A 19,365-nucleotide genomic window follows, 5' to 3' on the forward strand; every position below is an offset into this window, starting at 1 on the left:
TGCCTCATTGGTCTGAAACATTCAATAAATACTTGACATTATTTGATAAACTACTTTTTCGAACTAGTCCTTGGCCGTTCGCCCGATCAGAACCAAACCAGTTCAGAAAAATCTCTGGAGTCCCAAAATGAAAAGTTATCAAAGGATTTTGGAAATTTTGATTCATCATCAAACGGTATGCCAAAATGCACATAATGGCTGTGGCCACTTTTACTAAAATGGTTAAAACTCCTGAACGGAATCAGATATTCTCACCAAATCTGGGACAAATATGTATAGGGTTATTCTAAGGTCATTGTGGGTGTCTACCTTTTGGTGGCGCTATAATAGTAAAAAATGTCAAAAAGGCTCTAACAATGGAACTGCTTGGCCGATCGACTTTAAATTATGCATGCAGTGCCTGTGACCAAGGTGCCATCAAGGTCTATGAGAACAGTTGCATTCCTTGAAAAACATGGCCGCCATCAAAAAAATAAACTTTTAGCAGCTATTTGAACTAGTCCTAGGCCGTTCACCCGATCGGAACCAAACCAGTGCAGAAAGATTCTCTGGAATCCCATTAATAATAATTAACAAAAATAGTTTTAACTTTAGATTCATTGTCGCAAAACTACACCAAAACTTATGCATAGGGCATGGCCACTTTTACTTAAACAGTTATAACTCTTGAACGGAATGAGATCTTTTCACAAAATTTGAGACACTTATGTATGGCATCATTCTGAGGACACATGAAAATATTTGCATACCTATGCCCCTTAGTGGCGCTATAACAGTCAGTAATGTAAAAAAATACCATATCTGTGTGCTGCTTCACCTGATGTTTCTCAAAATGAAGGCACATTAACGTTGTTTTAGTTGCTAAGAGGCTGTCTAATTAATACTTAATATCTGTTGCATATGTACTTAAAGGACCTTAAATGCTTGAACCCCGTTAATCGTTATTTGCAGCTATTTTTTTTTTTTTTTACATCTGAGCATCATCTTTTCCATTAACTGATATTAACTTAGATCGGTGGCATGAGCTAATTTGATATTTTATCCATTGCGATCTAAGCAATTTGAGTTGATGACTGAATTCTGGTAGCATCTAGAAGAATTGAATATTTCAGTGATGTCAAACGAAGGCATGTCTCTAAATGAGCTTTCAATGAGCAACACTTAGTCCTGCTGAGAGCAAAGGGTTTGAAAAGAAAGTCAATTCCTTTTAGCATTTCCAAATGAACCGATTTTTTAACTCTGAGACAAAACAACACTTATTTTAATATGACATAATTTCCTGATCAGGTCACATTGCTTTGCACAGTGCTGAGATTCACTATTGGTTCTCCATTGAACTCCAAAGGGTCCATGTCAAACAGGTGTCTGCAAAACACTACTGTAACACTATGTGGTTGCAAAAAAAAATTCTGTCCTCAAGAAGAGGGAAAAAATTCAGCAAATGCACATTTAAAGTCTGTACACCCTGACATTTTCCTTACAACATGCATCTCAATAATTCACATTGTAATTTAAAGAGTTAATTACATGCTCTGCATTCTCTCTCTCAAAGGGAAGTAGCATTTAATTAACTGAAATATTTGACTGCAAAAGCCAAAGACATTGAACTTAGGTCTTATGTCTTCTTTAATACTAAAGAGAGCCCGACCGATATGGGATTTTTTTTTTTTAGACCGATACCGATTTTAGAGGGGAAAAATTCACGATTACCGATATGGTGGCCGATATAGCTAATTTTTGAGCTGGAAAGAAAGCAGACATTTTCTATGTGGATTGTACACCGATTTTGCACCGATATGGCTATGCAAATGTACTCAGAAGGCTGCTTTGCAATAAATAGCTAATTAAAAATCAGTACTGTATGTTTAGTATCAGTCGGTTGCTGACCATTTTTAAATATAGAATAAATAAAAATACAATAAATAGCTAAATAAAAATCAGTACTGTATGTTTAGTATCAGTCAATGGCTGACCATTTAAATAAAGAATAAATTAAAATTATAGCTAAATAAACATCAGTACTGTATGTTCAGTATCAGTCAGTTGCTCACCATTTAAACAAAGAATTAATACAAATAAAATAAATAGCTAAATAAACATCAGTAGTACTGTTTAGTATCAGTCAAATGCTTACTATTTTAATACTGCCAGTCAATTAGGGGCAGGTTGTAAAACAAGAAGCATTTACACCTGCTGAGTCAAGAGATAAACAGCAGCAGCGGTGTTACACCATATTCTGCTATACAAGTTCAGCGGAAACTTTCAATGGTGGAAAACCAGACTTTTAAATATTACAGTTTGTAAATGCAATGACTGGAATTGTTCGGTTGAAGGGTGTACCAAACTGCAAATCCTGAACAAAACAGTTTTGTGAATGCATGTGTACACATTAGCTTCCACTCAGCTGACAAGCAATGAAAGTAGCTATGTGGTTAGCTAGTTAGCTATAAGCTCGTCATGGAGAGCAAAAGATGGACTTTATTTACTTTCCAACATTGCGTCTCACCAACTAGGTAACAACATAGCGTGAAATCAACACTCAACAGACACAATCCACCACCACACTGTTGTCTGCTGAGCTTCAAAAATATTCTCTGACAAACTATAGCTGGCTAACATGGCAAAGAGATGTGATAAACATGAGTGACATGGTTGTCAGGGACAGGGTTAACCTTATATTCGTTATATTGAAAAGGGAAAATTATTGGGTCCTTGTTTATTAACTTTCCAGTATGTTTTTCACAAACTAGTTAGCAACTTACCGTGAAGACACCGCTTAACTCCGCGCCACTTATCACTGCACTGCTTAACTCCGCACTGTCTGTAGAACCACCGTCAGCTCAGCTCTGTTATCAGTGAAGAGTCGTAGCACGCTCTGCTGGACAACTACGTTATGACACCAATTCTAAAGCATTGTTTTCTGCATTATATGTTCTGAAAAAAGGTTTTCATATCTGCGCATATCGGTAAACATATATGCTGATACCGATATATCTGTAGTGCCAGATAAATTGGTCGGGCACTAATACTAAACACCATGGGAACATGGTATCCCCTTTGAAAACCTAATGAAAGGAAATGCTTGCCTTAATTGAGAAGTTAATGTAAATATCTGTTTGTGCAATTTAAAAACACTCACCATAGTGTGTATTTGTTGCAGAAATCCTAATTTGTGGTACTGCTGAACATTATCTTGAGTATATGCTACAGTTTATGATGGTCATGAGTTTGGTGGGGTTGTTGTTGTAGAACCTGCTGGAGAAGTCTGCTGAAAGAGAGACTCGTCAAGAATACGCTCTTGCCATGATCCAGTGCAAAGTGCTTAAACAGCTGGAGAACCTGGACCAGCAGAAATACGATGATGAAGACATTACTGATGACATCAAGTTTCTGCTTGAGAGACTGGGAGAGAGCGTTCAGGATCTCAGGTAAAAGCCTTTATATATATATATATATATATATATATATATATATATATATATATATATATATATATATATATATATATATATAGCCTCCTGAGACCTGAGTGTGACTGCTGTGTGCATTTTCCATTTCCCTTTTTGATTTGAAACAAGTAGCACCTAATAAACATGCAAGTTTTCAGAATGTTCTATTTCATTAATTGATAGTGTTTTCCCCTGTTCTTCATGCAGCTCTTTCGATGAGTACAGCTCTGAGCTGAAGTCTGGCCGTCTGGAGTGGAGTCCAGTGCACAAATCCGAGAAGTTCTGGAGGGAAAATGCTGTTCGCCTAAATGAGAAGAACTATGAGCTGCTGAAGTAAGTTAAAAATAAAAAAAAACTGGTCTTTCATTATTAAAACTGTGAAATTGTCTGAGATATGTCCTTGTGGTTAGTGCTCTGACACATTAGGTTGTGGTGCTCATGCAAACAACTCAAGTTTGAATCCAGCTTGTGACATTTCCCAATCGTGTTCCCACTCTCTGTCTCTCTCCATCACTTTATTATTTCCATTTAATAGCTCCTTTTATTCCTTTTGTGTGCATTTTATGAGTTTTTAAAGCAACTATCCCTTTAAGAATATTACCATGTGGATGTGGTTGCTTTAAAACATGCGTCCTGTGTGCAGTGATACCGTATGCACAGTATGAATTATGGTAATTAGTGTTTTTAGTTCTCTCTTCTTTTACACTAAAATGTGTTAGCAGAGGTCAAGTGTTTGGAGATGGATTGGAATGATTTTTATATTATTGGGGGGATGGTTAAATTACTGTTTTTGAAAAACAATGTACACTTTTATACAAGCTGTTCTTTCTGAATTAGCCTACATTGTGTGTGCGTGCGTGTGCGTGTGTGGGCAGGTTTAAGTGGTTTATGAGGACTTTTTTTTAGGTTACAAACTGGTAATTACAAGGGTATTATGCTATAAATGTGGTTTATGAGGACATTACTAGTGTCCCCATAATTTAAATTGCTTAAAAATCATACTAAACGCTGTTTTATTGAAAATGTAAAAATGCAGAAAGTTTTTTGTGAGGGTTAGGGTTAGGGGACAGAATCTATAGTTCGCACAGTATAAAAATCATTATGTCTATGGAGAGTCCTCATAGTGATAGCTGCACCAACATGTGTGTGTGTGTGTGTGTGTGTGTGTGTGCGTTTGTGTTTTTGTACTCTTCTCCTCCCTCTCTGGTGAAGGTCACACAAGTTGAAGCCAGAGCCGAGTTGCCACAGTTCAAATGCACATTTTCATCATTGTCTCTCAGTAGTTTAATCATGTGTCTGCTCAACCCTTTTGACAGCTCTGTTTAAATCCTAATCTACTCATCTCAGCACAAAGGCTCAATTTTAGCACTTAGCAATTTGTATTTTACTTCTGTTCCTCTCTCCTTTTCCTCTCTATCTCTTGATCTCAGTGTATTATGCACGGCTGTTATAATTTAATGCTTTTATACGATGTAGACCTTTCTGATACTTGAGCTATTGTTTGTGAGCAGAAACAAATAAGCCAAAGGCTTTGGCAAAACTTCTGAACTCATATCCTCAGAACAACAAGCCTCTTGCTATGTGTTTCCCCATATTTGTTTCTTATTGAGCTAATAGAACCTTTCACTGACAGAAGTAAACAGCACATCTCCAGCTGTACAGTAGCCTGAGATATATTTGCTCAGTGTGGGCTTAGTATTGCCCTAGAGGTGTTTATGATTGCTTTTGGGGGACCTGAAATGATTGTGTGTTTGTGCTTCCTGCCAGGATACTGACCAGGTTGTTGGAAGTGTCGGATGACCCTCAGGTTATTGCTGTTGCAGCTCATGATGTGGGAGAATACGTGAGACATTACCCTCGGGGCAAGAGGTGAGACAGCATCCTTCATCCTTTAGCTGTAAACGCCCATTTCTCTGGCTCAAGCTTCTTCGGCTGTGTAATTTTGTGATAGTTTTTCAAAACTCAAATATCCTGTAGCTCTGTTTGTTTATAGGGCAGAGAATCACCCAGGTTAGAGTTATTACTGTCTGTGGTGTCTTCATGCTAACTATGTTATCAGTGTCAATTTACATTTACATCACTTCAAAGGGAGCAGCAAACCAACTCATCCAGGCTGACATATTGCAAGATTCTGCCAAAGCTTTGCAATTAAACTTTTTGGCACGTAACATTCATGATCAACTAATGAATTTTAGATGCATGCAAGAATACACATCTTGCCTCTCTTTCTGGATATACAGTGGCCTCCCAAAAAGGGTTATGGTCTCTTTTGGACAGTGAAGTCACACTTAAAAATGTCTGAATGTCTGCATTAGATACAAAATATAAAAACAAGCATCATCTGCAAACTGCAAATGATGCTAGAGCTTTTCTCAGAACTAACTATACTTTTCTTAGCCATTTTTTAAATTAACAACTGGTGTCAAGGTGATTTTCAGTGGATGTATAAAGTCACTTCCACTTGAGCTCACATGTGGGTTCTAGCAGAATAACCACAGGTGTAGTTAATTTCATTATCTATAGAGATGTTTAACTAAATTTGACAACCAAAAAAGTCTACTGATACTGTGTGTCTAAATTTTGAACAATTATTTTATGATTTGAAATGGATCAAACATCTTTTTGTGAAATGTTTTGCTTAAACAGTGTGCTTGTGTTGTATTTCTTTAAAATAACTGTCACTTCATTTGATATTTTGTTATGAAATGCAAAGATAGACATAGATTATTAAGTGGGGCTTAAGTGTCCCAACACTTTTTGGGGCCACTGTATATATAGGTTCCCTCAGTAAGAGTGTGTAAAAGTAGAGTGATCCCTCACTCCTTTCAAACTTCACTATGAGTGGCTTATACCTTCTCTAATCCAGACTCTTGTCTCCCTGAGGGTCTCCACTTAGAACGCACTCTCTCACTATACTCTTCAGAATGCCCCCATCCCTAGAAGACACCAAACGGCATCTACAGGGACACGTTTGACTCAGTCACCCCGGGTATGAACCCTATAAGTAGACCACTCCAAAAACAAATTAGCTTCTGCAGATCTCCACTTGCAGATGAACATTTGTCCAAAAAATAAATTACACCCATTTGCGATAAGTGCCGAGATGTTACCCTTCTCTCTTTTGTTCTTGATGCAGCTTATGTTTAAAATAAAAAATGCATAAAATATCACTGAATATTGTGATATTCAGTGAATGTTATCTATCCATGTAGAATTATGGCTAAAAGCTTTATATATTTTGATACATAATTTAAAAATAACCATGGCCAACAATATTTATAGCACAGAACCCTACATGCAGCACTAAAGTGGGAGACTAATGGTACTGTCAATAATATTTTACTCTGATAGAAACAATGTTTTACCATGAACATTTCAGGTCAGTTCAAAATTACTTTAAATGGAAAATTGCAGGTCTCATTTAGCAGTTCTCAGCAAGTGGGGTGTCGTGTAAGTGTGTGATTTTGAATCACTCACAAAGCGTCTTACAAGATTATGATTATGAAACCTGAGGAAAATGTGTCTCTGTGTACTTTTTGGATGCTCTTTTAACAGAACTTTAAAGAGATCATATATATTTTTGATTAATATTTTCCCCTCAAGGTCCACTTATAATATTAATAAAGCTTTCTGTGCCACAATCAGTCATATATTTTCCTTTTGACCCTTGGAATTAAAATGTTTTTGCTGCTGTGCCTTTATCCTCTTCAACTTTTGGCTGCTGCCTGCAATTTTTCACACTCAAATTTAAAAGCTCACCATTAACTCATACTGTGGACTAATTACCATAAAATTGGTCTCATTTATAAAAAAAATTATAATAAATAAAAGTTTTTTTGTTGTTGTCCCAAATTTGTAAGCATGTAATTCTGGTTCTGTTCACTCCAACTCCCTCCACAAAGTCTTATTTAATTCCACTAGATGGCAGAAAGCCCTAGAAAAAATTATGTTTCCTCTATCACCCTCCATCACAAAATGCCGATCTTAAATGTAGGTGGCCTCTAACTAATTTTAGCCCTCACAGATGTGCTCGTCCATAGACATTCAGTCTAGTTTTCAGTTCATGCACCACCCCAAGTGTTTCATCAAATATCTCGGCCTCTGAGTGGACTAGAAACTCACACTATGTGTCATTAGAAAGCTTAGATCCTCTCCATGTGCTGTGATGTATAACATTTTATCTCAATATTTAGTCAATAACATTTATTTCTGATTATTTATTTAGTATTCTTTTCCTGCTGGACTGCATATTTTGTTCTGGACATCTAAGATATAACTAGGGATGCACCGATACCACTTTTTCTCTTCCGATTCCGATATCTGAAATCTCAGTATCGGCCTATACGAACCCGATCCAATACCAGTGTTGTTGTTTTTTGCATAATCAGTTTAGAATATATTTACATTACTGTGTGGAACTAATTGGGTGTACTCTTTAATATGTAAAGAAAAACAAACCTCTAACTACACATTATTTCAATATAAATGTATAGCTTATTAAGAAAAACTTTATTGTTAACTAGTATACTGAATAATGTAGCAGCAAAATTAACAGTAATTCCAGTATAAGTCATCAGTAGAAAAGAAGCCTTTTTTTTTTTTTAAACTTGTATCTGGACTTTAAAGGATTCAGATCTCTTTTTTGTTTAATTTAGTTGTAAGAAACTACACACAGTTATTTTTTGGAACCCATTCAACTTAAATATGATTATAATTTGTAAAATGATAATAATAATAACATATTATAATAGTAATATATAGTAATATATCTCAATCGTGCACCTTTTGTCATGGATCCACCGGTCTCTCTCTCTCTTTCTTCCTCACTGCTCTCTCTCCCCTGAGTTCTGATTACACGCACCTGCATATCATTAGTTGCTAATCAAGGACTGCATATATACCCCGCTTTCACACATACCCTTTGTCTGTTCTCATCAATAGTATCTCTGAGACTCCTGACCTTTCTACTACAGTGGCATGCAAAAGTTTGGGCACCCCTGGTCAAACTTTCTGTTGCTGTGAATAGTTAAGTGAGTAGAAGATGAACTGATCTCCAAAAGGCATAAAGTTAAAGATGATACATTCTTTTCAACATTTTAAGCAATATTAGTGTATAATTTTTATTTTGTACAATTTGAGTGAAAAAAGGGAAAAGAACACCATGCAAAAGTTTGGGCACCCCAAGAGATTTGAGCACTTGGATAACTTTTACCAAGGTCTCAGACCTTAATTAGCTTGTTAGGGCTATGGCTTGTTCACAATCATCATTTGGAAAGGCCAGTTGATGCAAATTTCAAAGCTTTATACATACTCTGACTCCTCAAATCATGTCCCAACAATCAGCAGCCATGGGCTCCTCTAAGCAGCTGCTTAGCACTCTGAAAATTAAAATAATTGATGCCCAAAAAGCAGGAGAAGGCTATAAGAAGATAGCAAAGCATTTTCAGATAGCCGTTTCCTCAGTTCATAATGTAATTAAGAAATGGCAGTTAACAGGAACGGTGGAGTTCAAGTTGGGGTCTGGAAGACAAAGAAAACTTATAGAGTACTCCTCGTAGGATTGCTAAAAAGGCAAATAAAAACCCCTGTTTGACTGCAAAAGACCTTAAGGAAGATTTAGCAGACTCTGGAGTAGTGGTGCACTGTTCTACTGTGCAGCGACACCTGCACAAATATGACCTTCATGGAAGAGTCATGAGAAGAAAACCTTTCCTGCATCCTCACCACAAATTTCAGGGTTAGAAGTTTGCAAATGAACATCTAAACAAAACTGATGCATTTCCTGTGGGCTGATGAAGTTAAAATATAACTTTTTGGCCGCAATGAGCAAAGGTATGTTTGGAGAAAAAAGGGTGCAAAATTTCGTGAAAAGAACACCTCTCCAACTGTTAAGCACGGGGGTGGATCGATCATGCTTTGGGCTTGTGTTGATGCCAGTGGCACAGGGGAACATTTCACTGGTAGAGGAAAGAATGGATTAAATTAAATACCAGCAAATTCTGGAAGCAAACATCACACCATCTGTAAAAAAGTTGAAGATGAAAAGAGGATTGCTTCTACAACAGGATAATGATCCTAAACACACCTCAAAATCCACAATGGACTACCTCAAGAGGCGCATGCTGAAGGTTTTGCCATGGCCCTCACAGTCCCCCGACCTAAACATCATCGAAAATCTGTGGATAGACCTCAAAAGAGCAGTGCATGCAAGACGGACCAAGAATATCACAGAAGTAGAAACCTTTTGCCAGGAAGAATGGGCGAAAATCCCCCAAACAAAAATTGAGAGACATTTAGCCTGCTACAAAAAGCTTTTACAAGCTGTAATACTTGCCAGGGGGTGTTACTAAGTACTGATCATGCAGGGTGCCCAAACTTTTGCTTCGGGCCCTTTTTTTGTTATTTTGAAACTGTAAAAGATGAATATACAAAAGTAAAATTGCTTAAAATATTAAAGAAATGTGTCATCTTTAACTTTAAGCCTTTTGGAAATCAGGCCATCTTTTGCTCGCTTAGCTATTCACAGCAACAGAAATTTTGATCACGGGTGCCCAAACTTTTGCATGCCACTGTATGTCAAACTGTGTCTTCATTATTACCTGCAAGTGTCATAAGACTGTTGTGAGCTGTCTGTTCATCGTGTCTATACCCTGTCTGGATATTACTCATCTGCTGTTTGCCACTCTGCTCAACTGGATTTACTCACAATGTTTACATCACTGTTTCAATCAATAAACCCTGCTACTGAGTTCATATCTCTCCCTCCGTGACTCTCTCCGTGACACCTTTAACTTTTAAAACCCTAACGCTTTTATTTTGACATTCTGAACTCTCCAGGAAGTCCTGTGTGTGTCTGTTTGTAGGGAAGTTCACAGTAGTTTAATTTGCTTCTTATTCAAATTCTGAAAAAAAAAAAAAAAACACCTCCTGTGCCATTCCAAATGCAAATATTGGGCACTGCGTGAAAGCTAAAAATAGCCGCAAGTGTGTGTAAACAGAGCAGCGCCATTCAATAATGCGCTGGAGCTGCGCTTGCATTTTATATATTTACTTATTAAACACAGCCTTTTGTGATTCACAGAGCTATTGCACATTCAAGTGGCTTTGAATAAAATGCACGAGTCATATGAACTACTTTGTGTTTTAATGGTTCTTTTATGTCATTTTTTTTAGCTTGACAGTAACGAACATGACTAACACACAGTATCGGATTTGGATCGGGCTCGTCGGACCGATACGCGATCCATTTTAAAAACCAGGTATCGGATCGGTGCATCCCTAGATATAACATTGGATTATTCACACAAGCAAGCTCACAGACAAGAAAAATTGCCAATTTATTTTAGAAAACTGCCTAAGATAAAAGCAGATATAAAAATGTTTAGCTATTTGGGGCTTTTAGCAGCAGTGATCATTTATCTTATTTCACTTTGTGATTCTTTAAAAAATATTTCAAACTGTGGTATTAGGGCTGCAAAATAAGTATTCCTGAGAATGAGATTTTATATATAATCTGATATATGATTTGTCTATTTAAGTGCAATTTGAAAGACTTTTATATTCATATTAATATTTCTACCATTTGAACTCCAGGTGGCGCTAATTTTCAACGCGAATGTTTTCAAGCCTTATTTTGTTATTTTATGTAAAATAAATGCAGAAGGGATGGTTATCTATGAAAAGTTCAGATTCTAAGCTTTCAAACAATACTCCATATGCCTGACTTGTGTATTCGGAAACTTTTTTCACAACATAGTGCCCCCTTTTGGACCCGTTGATGTGTCTGCAGAGTGGAAGAGATTAGACCACTATGTAAACACCCTTTGCTTTAAACAGTGCTTTGCTGCATTTGCTAACAGCTCCAATTTAGTTTTTAACTGCCCCATCCTTCAATAACAGCCTCTTTGGAAGGTCTAAATTACCTTCTAATAACCTACAAACAAGGAAGTCTTAAATAATGCCTCAACTAAAAAACTAAATTCAGCTGGCTCGATACATGTGTTAACGGACTATAATAATGGCCTACTCAGACAACACATTGTTTCCTAGAGCTGGCAGAAAATATTCAAAACAGACACAAGTAGCATATCTATCAACCACAAATAATATAATACTGAGCAGCAGCTGTCGGAGTTGCATTGGAGTGACGTCACCTTCCCTCTTCGAATGATTTGCTTGAGGAGGAGCTGTCGATCAAGAACTAGTGGACCAATAGGGATGCAAAACGCCCCCTGATTAACATGAATCTCTACTCAAAGGTTTTGGAAAATCAAGCGCAGAACTTGGAAACAAAAGCAAAGAAAAATACAGCGTAAGCGTACAAAAAAAAAATGAAAATATGAGCAAAATTGTCAGACAGCACATAAAACCGTAATATAACCAAGGAAAACGTGATTTTGTTTGCAATTCTGATGACTTTGCGTTCATAACATATTTTAAATGTGTTTATATATTTTTGATTCATGCTTGTTATTTTTTGATCTGTACTAATTATTTTGATCTGCACTTATTATTTTGATCTACACTTTCTATTTTTGCACTTATTATTTTTTTATTTGCGCTTATTATTTTTTGATTCACGCTTATTATTTTGATTCATGCTTATTATTTTTGGATCCGTGACCGCAATACTTTTGACGGGATTTTGATCCCATACTGGACAGGCCAAGTTTTGAATAGCAAATGGGTTTTGTTGACATGCTAATGTGGGCGATAAGTTATGTTTTCAAATGTCTCGTTTTTTAACCTTAGTTTCAATAAATGGTCAGTAGAGGAAGTTTTAGGTATAATAAACTTTTTTTTAATCTCAAAAGATCAAGGAAAATGTGATTTCTCATGGTATTACCCCTTCAAACTAACTTTTTTGTTTTTGTTAAAAACATTTGTTCACTTTCGCTCATAATGTTTTCCAGTTGCAACATCAAATCAGAATTTTAATGTTGTCAGTTCTTTGGTCTTTTATTGAAAGGCCTTTGTATTTTACTGATTAGCATTGCCAGAAAAAATCAACTGTTGTTCTCTGTTATTCCCTGAGCTAAACTGAAAGACAAAGAGGTCCAGACCACTGTGTCACTACCCATCTTGCAGAACATCATAATCTGGAACTAAATCTCTCTCCATCTTCCTGTCTTTCAGGGTGATCGAGCAGCTGGGTGGTAAACAGCTGGTGATGAACCACATGCATCATGAAGATCAGCTTGTCCGTTATAATGCTCTGCTGGCTGTCCAGAAGCTCATGGTCCATAACTGGTATGTTCACCTACATAAACATGAGTGTATGAATGCAAATTTTATCTTCAAATTATCTTAAGCTTGCCCAGTTTTCTTAATAAACTTCCATTTTGGTGTTAGGATACTTCTCTCTAAAAAGAAAAAGAAAAAACATCTTAAAGTAATAGTTCTCCCAATAATGAAAAATCTTGTTTTTAATCATTTACTCATTCTAATGTTGTTCAAAATCTGTATGACTTACTTTCTTCCATGGAACACAAAAAGAGTTCTACGGAAGCTTTAGTCCCCATTAACTTTGATTGTATGGAAATGGGATGATATTTTGCCTTCTGCGTTTGTGATCTATGGAAGAGTTAAAATCATATGGGTTTATTACAACTTGAATATGTGAATTGTAATTTTAGGGTGAACTATCCCTTTAACAACTTGATTTCATGATCTTTTATTATGAATTTTTATTATGATTCTTTATATAGACAGTGTGTATACAAATATTCACACATTGTCAAATTATCATAAGAAGTTGATTCTCTTCTGTCTTTACCTAATATCCCCAAAACATTTTGTATGGTTCTCCTATTCGCAGTGATTCTGGTTGCTTATTTATTCCAAAAGCAAAACAGCCCTCTTGTTTGTGCCTGAAGCAACATTACCTCCAATAGAAATCTGGAATAGAGATTTTTCTAATCTCCCTTTGCTGTGCATAGCAATTTTCTCACCTCAGTACTACATATTATATGAATTATTCAGTGGCCTGTTGTTGTCTTTTCAGTGTTAGTTGATATTTGATTAAAACACAGGGCACAAAATAACTGAGAATAAAAAAACAAAAAACAAAACATGATAAACTTATGCCTGCATGTTCAATGTGTTTGTCAAACTTTATACGGATGAGAGTAGCAAACTGTTGAATCAAGGCTGCCAAGACACCAGCTCATGTTCAGGTAGAATAAAATATGACAGAACACAAGTACCTCATTATTGTGCCATTATTGTACAATTCATTTTAATAACATTAACCTTCCCAATCATCAATAAATGTAATGAAGCCCACCTGCCCACATCGCTCGAAAAACTTTTTATTAAAGGGTCAAAATTAACACTAACTAAATCAGACAAATTTGCTGGTAATAAAATCCCCAAATACTTAATGCCCTGTTTGGGCCATTGGAAGGCGCCAGGCTGCAAAGCCTTCACTGGACAGTACGCTGTCAGAGCCAAAGCTTCGGATTTAGACCAATTGACTTTGAATCCTGAGAACTTGGAAAAGGAATGAATAATTCTGTGGAGGCAAGGCATAGATCTAGTAGGTTCAGAGACAAATAATAAAATATCGTCTGCGTAAAGCAGAAGCTTATGCGCCACACCTCCCGCAACCACCCCTGGAAAATCATCCTCCTTTCTTAACGCGGCTGCTAATCATTCCAGGGCAAGACAGAACAATAATGGGGAAAGAGGGCAACCCTGCCGAGTGCCCTTATCCAGAGTAAAATAATCTGAAATTAATCAAATTGTTTGTACCGCTGCTACAGGGTGTCTATAAAGTAACTTAATCCAAGCAACAAATGTACTCCCGAACCCATGCATTTCCAAAATCTTAAAAAGATAATCCCATTCTACCATATCAAATGCCTTTTTGGCATCAAGTGAGATGGCAGTGACCTGAGACTGATCACTCGCTACTGACCACATGATATTGATGAGATGCCTGATGTTATCAGAAGAGCTGCGGCCCCAAATAAACCCCACCTGATCTATATGTATAAGAGATGTCATAACCTTACTTAATCGGTTAGACCAAATTTTATCTAGTTGGATCAGAGAGATTGGACGGTAACTTTTACACTCACTTGGATCTTTGTCCTTTTTAAGAATCAGACTGATCCGGGCTTGTGTCATGGTTGGAGGAAGATTTCCATTCTTTAATGATTCAGTATAAACTTCTAACAAAAGTGGAGCCCGTTCTGTAGCATAGGATCTAAAAAATTCTGCGGCAAAACCATCTGGCCTTGCCAGTAGGTCGGGACTTAATTACCTCGTCAAGCTCCTCCAAGGTTATCTCAGAATCAAGAGAGTTTTTTTTGCTCAGTCTTCAGTTTAGGAAGATCTAATGGTTCCACAAAGTTTCTAATATCTTCATCAGTAGACGAAGACTTGGAACTATAAAGATCCAGATAGAACTCTGTCAATGGCTGAGGTAAAAATTTCACCACCAGCAGATTTCACTGAGGGAATGATAGAAAGAGACTCTCTCTGCTTTATATATCTAGCCAAAAGCTTCCCTGCTTTGTGCCCCGACTCAAAGTATGATTGTCTTGTGTATGACTGTATGGAGTCCAAAACTCCACTTTCTGCGACAAAATAGTATTATATCTATATTTCAATCGGGTCAATTCTCTGAGGCCATCAGATGACATACGGTGCTTCAGCTCTGCCTCTGCACTTTTAATATTTCCTTTCAACTCCATGAGTTCTTGTGCTTTGGATTTTTTGATGAATGAGGCATACTGTATGATCCGACCCCTAAGAACCGCCTTAAGTGCCTCCCAAGCCACGCCCACAGAGGATACCTAGGACCAGTTGGTCTCCATATAAACACTGATTTCAGTCTTTAACATTTGTTGGAAATCAGGATTTTGCAAAAGGGATACATTAAGGCACCAACTATATTATTTCTTTTTCTCTATATGTGTTAACACCTCCAAACTCACCAGGGCGTGATCCAAGACTAAAATGTTTCCAAATGAGCAATCAACAACAGATGAAATGAGGGATTTGGATATAAAAATAAAAAAAATCTATTTTAGAATAAATCTTATGGACTGATGAAAAAAATGTATAGTCCCTACCAGATGGGTTTAAAAATCTCCAGATATCTGTAAGACCAAGATTTTTACACATTCTGTGAAGCGTCAATGTTGCTTTAGCGGGCTTACACACTTTTGCTTCACTATGATCAAGGACTGAGTCCATCAAAAGATTAAAGTCTCCTCCCAAAATTATATCATGGGGGGTGCCAGCGACTTGCGATCTCCCTTCAAGATCTATAAAAAGCCCTGATCATCAGCGTTAGGTGCATAAATATTAGCCAAAATCAGACATTGCCTCTGAATTTCTGCTAAAACAATAATGACTTTTCCTAATTTATTATTAAACTGTTTGAGACATTTGAATTGTAAATGTTTATTTCCAATATAATGACTCCCTTGCTCTTACTTGAGCCAACACTAAAGAAAACATGTCCACCCCATATCTTCCCAAATTTTTCAGCTTCCTGCGGGGAAAGATGCGTTTTTTGAAGAAACACTATATCATATTTCTTACGTTTAAGAAAAGAAATAACCTTCCTTCTTTTTATGGGGTTCCCCAACCCATTCACATTCCATGTGGAGAGAGATAGTACACTCATATTAACATTTGACATTTTGATATATTAGAAAAAATAAATTGTGTGTCAAAAACAAAATGATGAAGACCACAATTCAACATTAATGCAACAATAAAACCCCGAACTTCCCCCTGAACAAAACAAACAGAAAAAAGAAAACACGTGCGCATTAACCCTGCGCATGACAGCGCCAACTGGCGTCAATCCCTTTAAACTCAAAGAGTCCATGTATGCCTACGAGAGCCCCCGCGACAACTTTGCCATCGGATTTCTCAATTTTGCCTCACAAATTTGTAAGGAGGCATAAGCACAAGGAAGTGACAGATTCATCCATAACTGTCCCGAAGTAGTGTTATTTAACAAAACAAGCTCCAACCACTAGGCGGAACCAGCACAAAAGGAAACGAAACACGCATCCCGGTTCCTCGGATGGTCAAGAGTCAATTCACTCGGAGGCCGCATAAAAGTATATCCCATGATTTACACAGTCTGCCAATTTTATAAAAGACATCCTTTGGGTGGACATGTAGATATTTTGCGGTCATCCGTAGTGTCTATTCTCAATCTGCCCGGGAACTTCATTGTAAAAGTGATCTTCCGTCAATGCAAAAGTTTCTTTAAGGAAAAGTATTAATCCAGAAAACAAAACAAACTCCAGCCGCTCAGCGGAGCCAACACAAAAAGAAACAAAAATGGGGCCCAGCTTCCTCCGAAACCAGAGTATGTACAGTGAGTCAATCCACTCACAAGAAAAACACCCAATGGTTACTCACCCATTGTTTCAATAAAAGACATTGCCTGATTGGGACATGTAAATACTTTGCTGCCGTCCTTGGTGTTTATTCTCAGTCTGGCCGGAAACATCAGAGCAAAAGTGATCTTCTGCTGATGTAAGAGTTTCTTGCATTCCTTAAACCGATCGCGTTTCTCTCTTGTCGAGTTTGCAAAGTCCGGGAACAAGAAAATATTGTAATTCTTTCAAGAAAGCTTTCCTTTGCTCCTCGCCTGGCGCAACACGAGATCTTTATCGGATGATCTCAAAAATTTGGCCAGAATCGATCGGGGCCTTTCTCCCTCAGCAGATCTGTGAGCTGGGACTCTGTGAGCTCGCTCGATTTCCAGCTTGTGGCCTGTTATATCGAGCAGACTCAGGAAAAGCTCGTCTAGGAATTTCACCATATCTCTGCCCTCCTCATGCTCAGGAATTACAACAACTCGAATGTTATTCCTGCGGCTTCTGTTCTCAAGATCTTCAAGCTTTTCAAGAACACGTTCCAAATCAACTTTGGTCGCGGGTGGGTTAGTGGCTAATTCTCTCTCTGATGACTCCAAATAATCGATTTGTTTCTCAACATCTGTTACTCTTGTGACTAACTCAGAGAATTTTTTTCCATCGCCATAATCGATCGACGTATTACAGCGAGATCATCCAAGTCCGCAAATCGAGTCCCCGGTCCACAGGCCTGTCTGGGCTTTCATCTTGAACCCGTAAGTGTCTTCTAATGTCTCCAGAGCCCGAGGATTTTGACTTCTTTGCCATGTTTACCTCAAACAGCAAATGTGTAATTGGGTGTATCGAATTTCACCGGCTTATATCACGAAAATAATGTAACAAATTTGTAAAGTGCGCAGAGCTGTCTCTCACACGTCTACCCTTCGCATGGCGTTATGTGGCTCATCTGCATGCATCCTTAAGCTTCATATTATATATTGAGATAAACATCAAAGACACCAGAACATAGCAAGTGTGTTTAAAATGCAGTAGACAGGTACTTACACTCGTGTGGTGGGTTTATGAAAATCATCCACTGGTGTCATCAAGATAAATTGTTTGCTGTCATTACAAAGGCTTTAAATCTACCTTGTTCAAATGGAAAGTTTAGTGTTCAGTTGGGTAGAATACAAGTCATTTTAAATGCTGCCTGAGTGCTATAGATTATTCCTGCATTGAGAGCATGCAGTAATAAAAAGTAACACGCTCAATAAAGTGTAACTCAATAATCAGGCTCACTGAAGCAAAAATATATATATATTAAGTAGGCAGATGCTCATAGAAAAATGAATACGATAGTATTTATACTGTTAACCCAGACTGAGCAATGTACATCTAACAATCTCAAAAGCTCTTTAATTTTCTTGCTTAGAAAAGTCCCTTCTGGATGAATGCACATGATGCCATGCGGGGATCGTACGTGTAAACTTTGCTAGTTTTAACACTTTTAATGATATAAACCGGTGAGATTCGATACACTCTGTTCCATAACTGTTCTAGGAGACAAGTCTCTTCTGCAAACTCTGACTCAGAGTATATGGTGGCAATTATTAGCCATTAGCTAAATGGCCCATGTGTCATTTTCAGGATTAATTGTGCATAACTTTGTAGTGGGTTGTGACGCAAAGCCTAACATGTTAAAACCAAAAGGAAGAAGATAAAAGAAAGGGAACAATAAGTTATGATTTGTTCTCAGGAATAATTTAATAATTTTATTTCTCTCAAGTCTCCCAAATATGAGCTCAGAGTTTAAAAGGGAACTATAACAAAGATGCATCTGGACTTAAGAGGTAGATATTGCTTGTATTATTTGAAGATCTGAACTTGAAAGAGAGGTGAAGGCCAACTCTTAATTGTTTTTTTAATTGGAGGCACTTCGGAGGAAATTACAGGGCATGTAATAGCAAGATGATTGAGTTGAGATTCAGTGAATGTGGTTTCCAGGGTGTTCTTAAGAAGAGACATACAAGAATGGCCATTCACTGGATGTTCTCAAACGGCGTCTTTGCTATCCATTTGCATCCTCAAATGCCATTTCCTTTGGCTTTACTTTGCTCAAGAGCTTTTATTCTTTTTTTTTACGTGTGAGGTAAGTCTTCTGTCGTGATTTTCAGATACAGTATGTCCTCACAGGAGAGACATTTCTGTTACGATGGCATTTATTGCTGTGCATCACGCATATAGTTTTTTTTTCTTCATCTTTTTGTTTACTCCCAGCTAGATACAGAAAATATAAAAAATAAATACCAAAAATAAGCAGGTGCCTTGTGTGTAGAGTTTATTTCCTCTCATGAGAGGTGGAGCTGTCACCACACTATTGCTGTCATTTTTTTTTCTTTTTTTTTCATTCTCACTCCATTGAGGCTGTTTGGTTTCATAGCAACAGCAGGAGGAGATGTTTGAGTTGGCACAGTTCTAGATGGCCAACTTTGCACACTGTTAGCTTATTGTTTTGGTACCATCTGGGTTAAACCCTGGAGGTGGCCGCTGAGTGCTTGTTGAAACTTAAGACAGCCTTGCCAGCC

The 19,365-nt window shown here is 37.3% G+C and overlaps 1 protein-coding gene across 2 annotated transcripts in view; it reads left to right on the forward strand.

Moving 5' to 3' along the window:
- atp6v1h (ATPase H+ transporting V1 subunit H) overlaps positions 1-19,365 on the forward strand; it is a 62,620-nt gene that overhangs the window by 32,330 nt on the left and 10,925 nt on the right. For both annotated transcript variants that reach the window (XM_051701602.1, XM_051701603.1), the window contains 4 exons: positions 3,250-3,428; positions 3,657-3,782; positions 5,217-5,318; positions 12,585-12,698. In XM_051701602.1, coding sequence (XP_051557562.1) covers positions 3,250-3,428; positions 3,657-3,782; positions 5,217-5,318; positions 12,585-12,698 — 521 coding nt within the window. The remainder of the gene's footprint in view (positions 1-3,249; positions 3,429-3,656; positions 3,783-5,216; positions 5,319-12,584; positions 12,699-19,365) is intronic.

The sequence above is a fragment of the Myxocyprinus asiaticus genome, chromosome 6 (assembly GCF_019703515.2).
Source record: "Myxocyprinus asiaticus isolate MX2 ecotype Aquarium Trade chromosome 6, UBuf_Myxa_2, whole genome shotgun sequence".
In the NCBI taxonomy this organism is placed as follows: Eukaryota; Metazoa; Chordata; class Actinopteri; order Cypriniformes; family Catostomidae; genus Myxocyprinus; species Myxocyprinus asiaticus.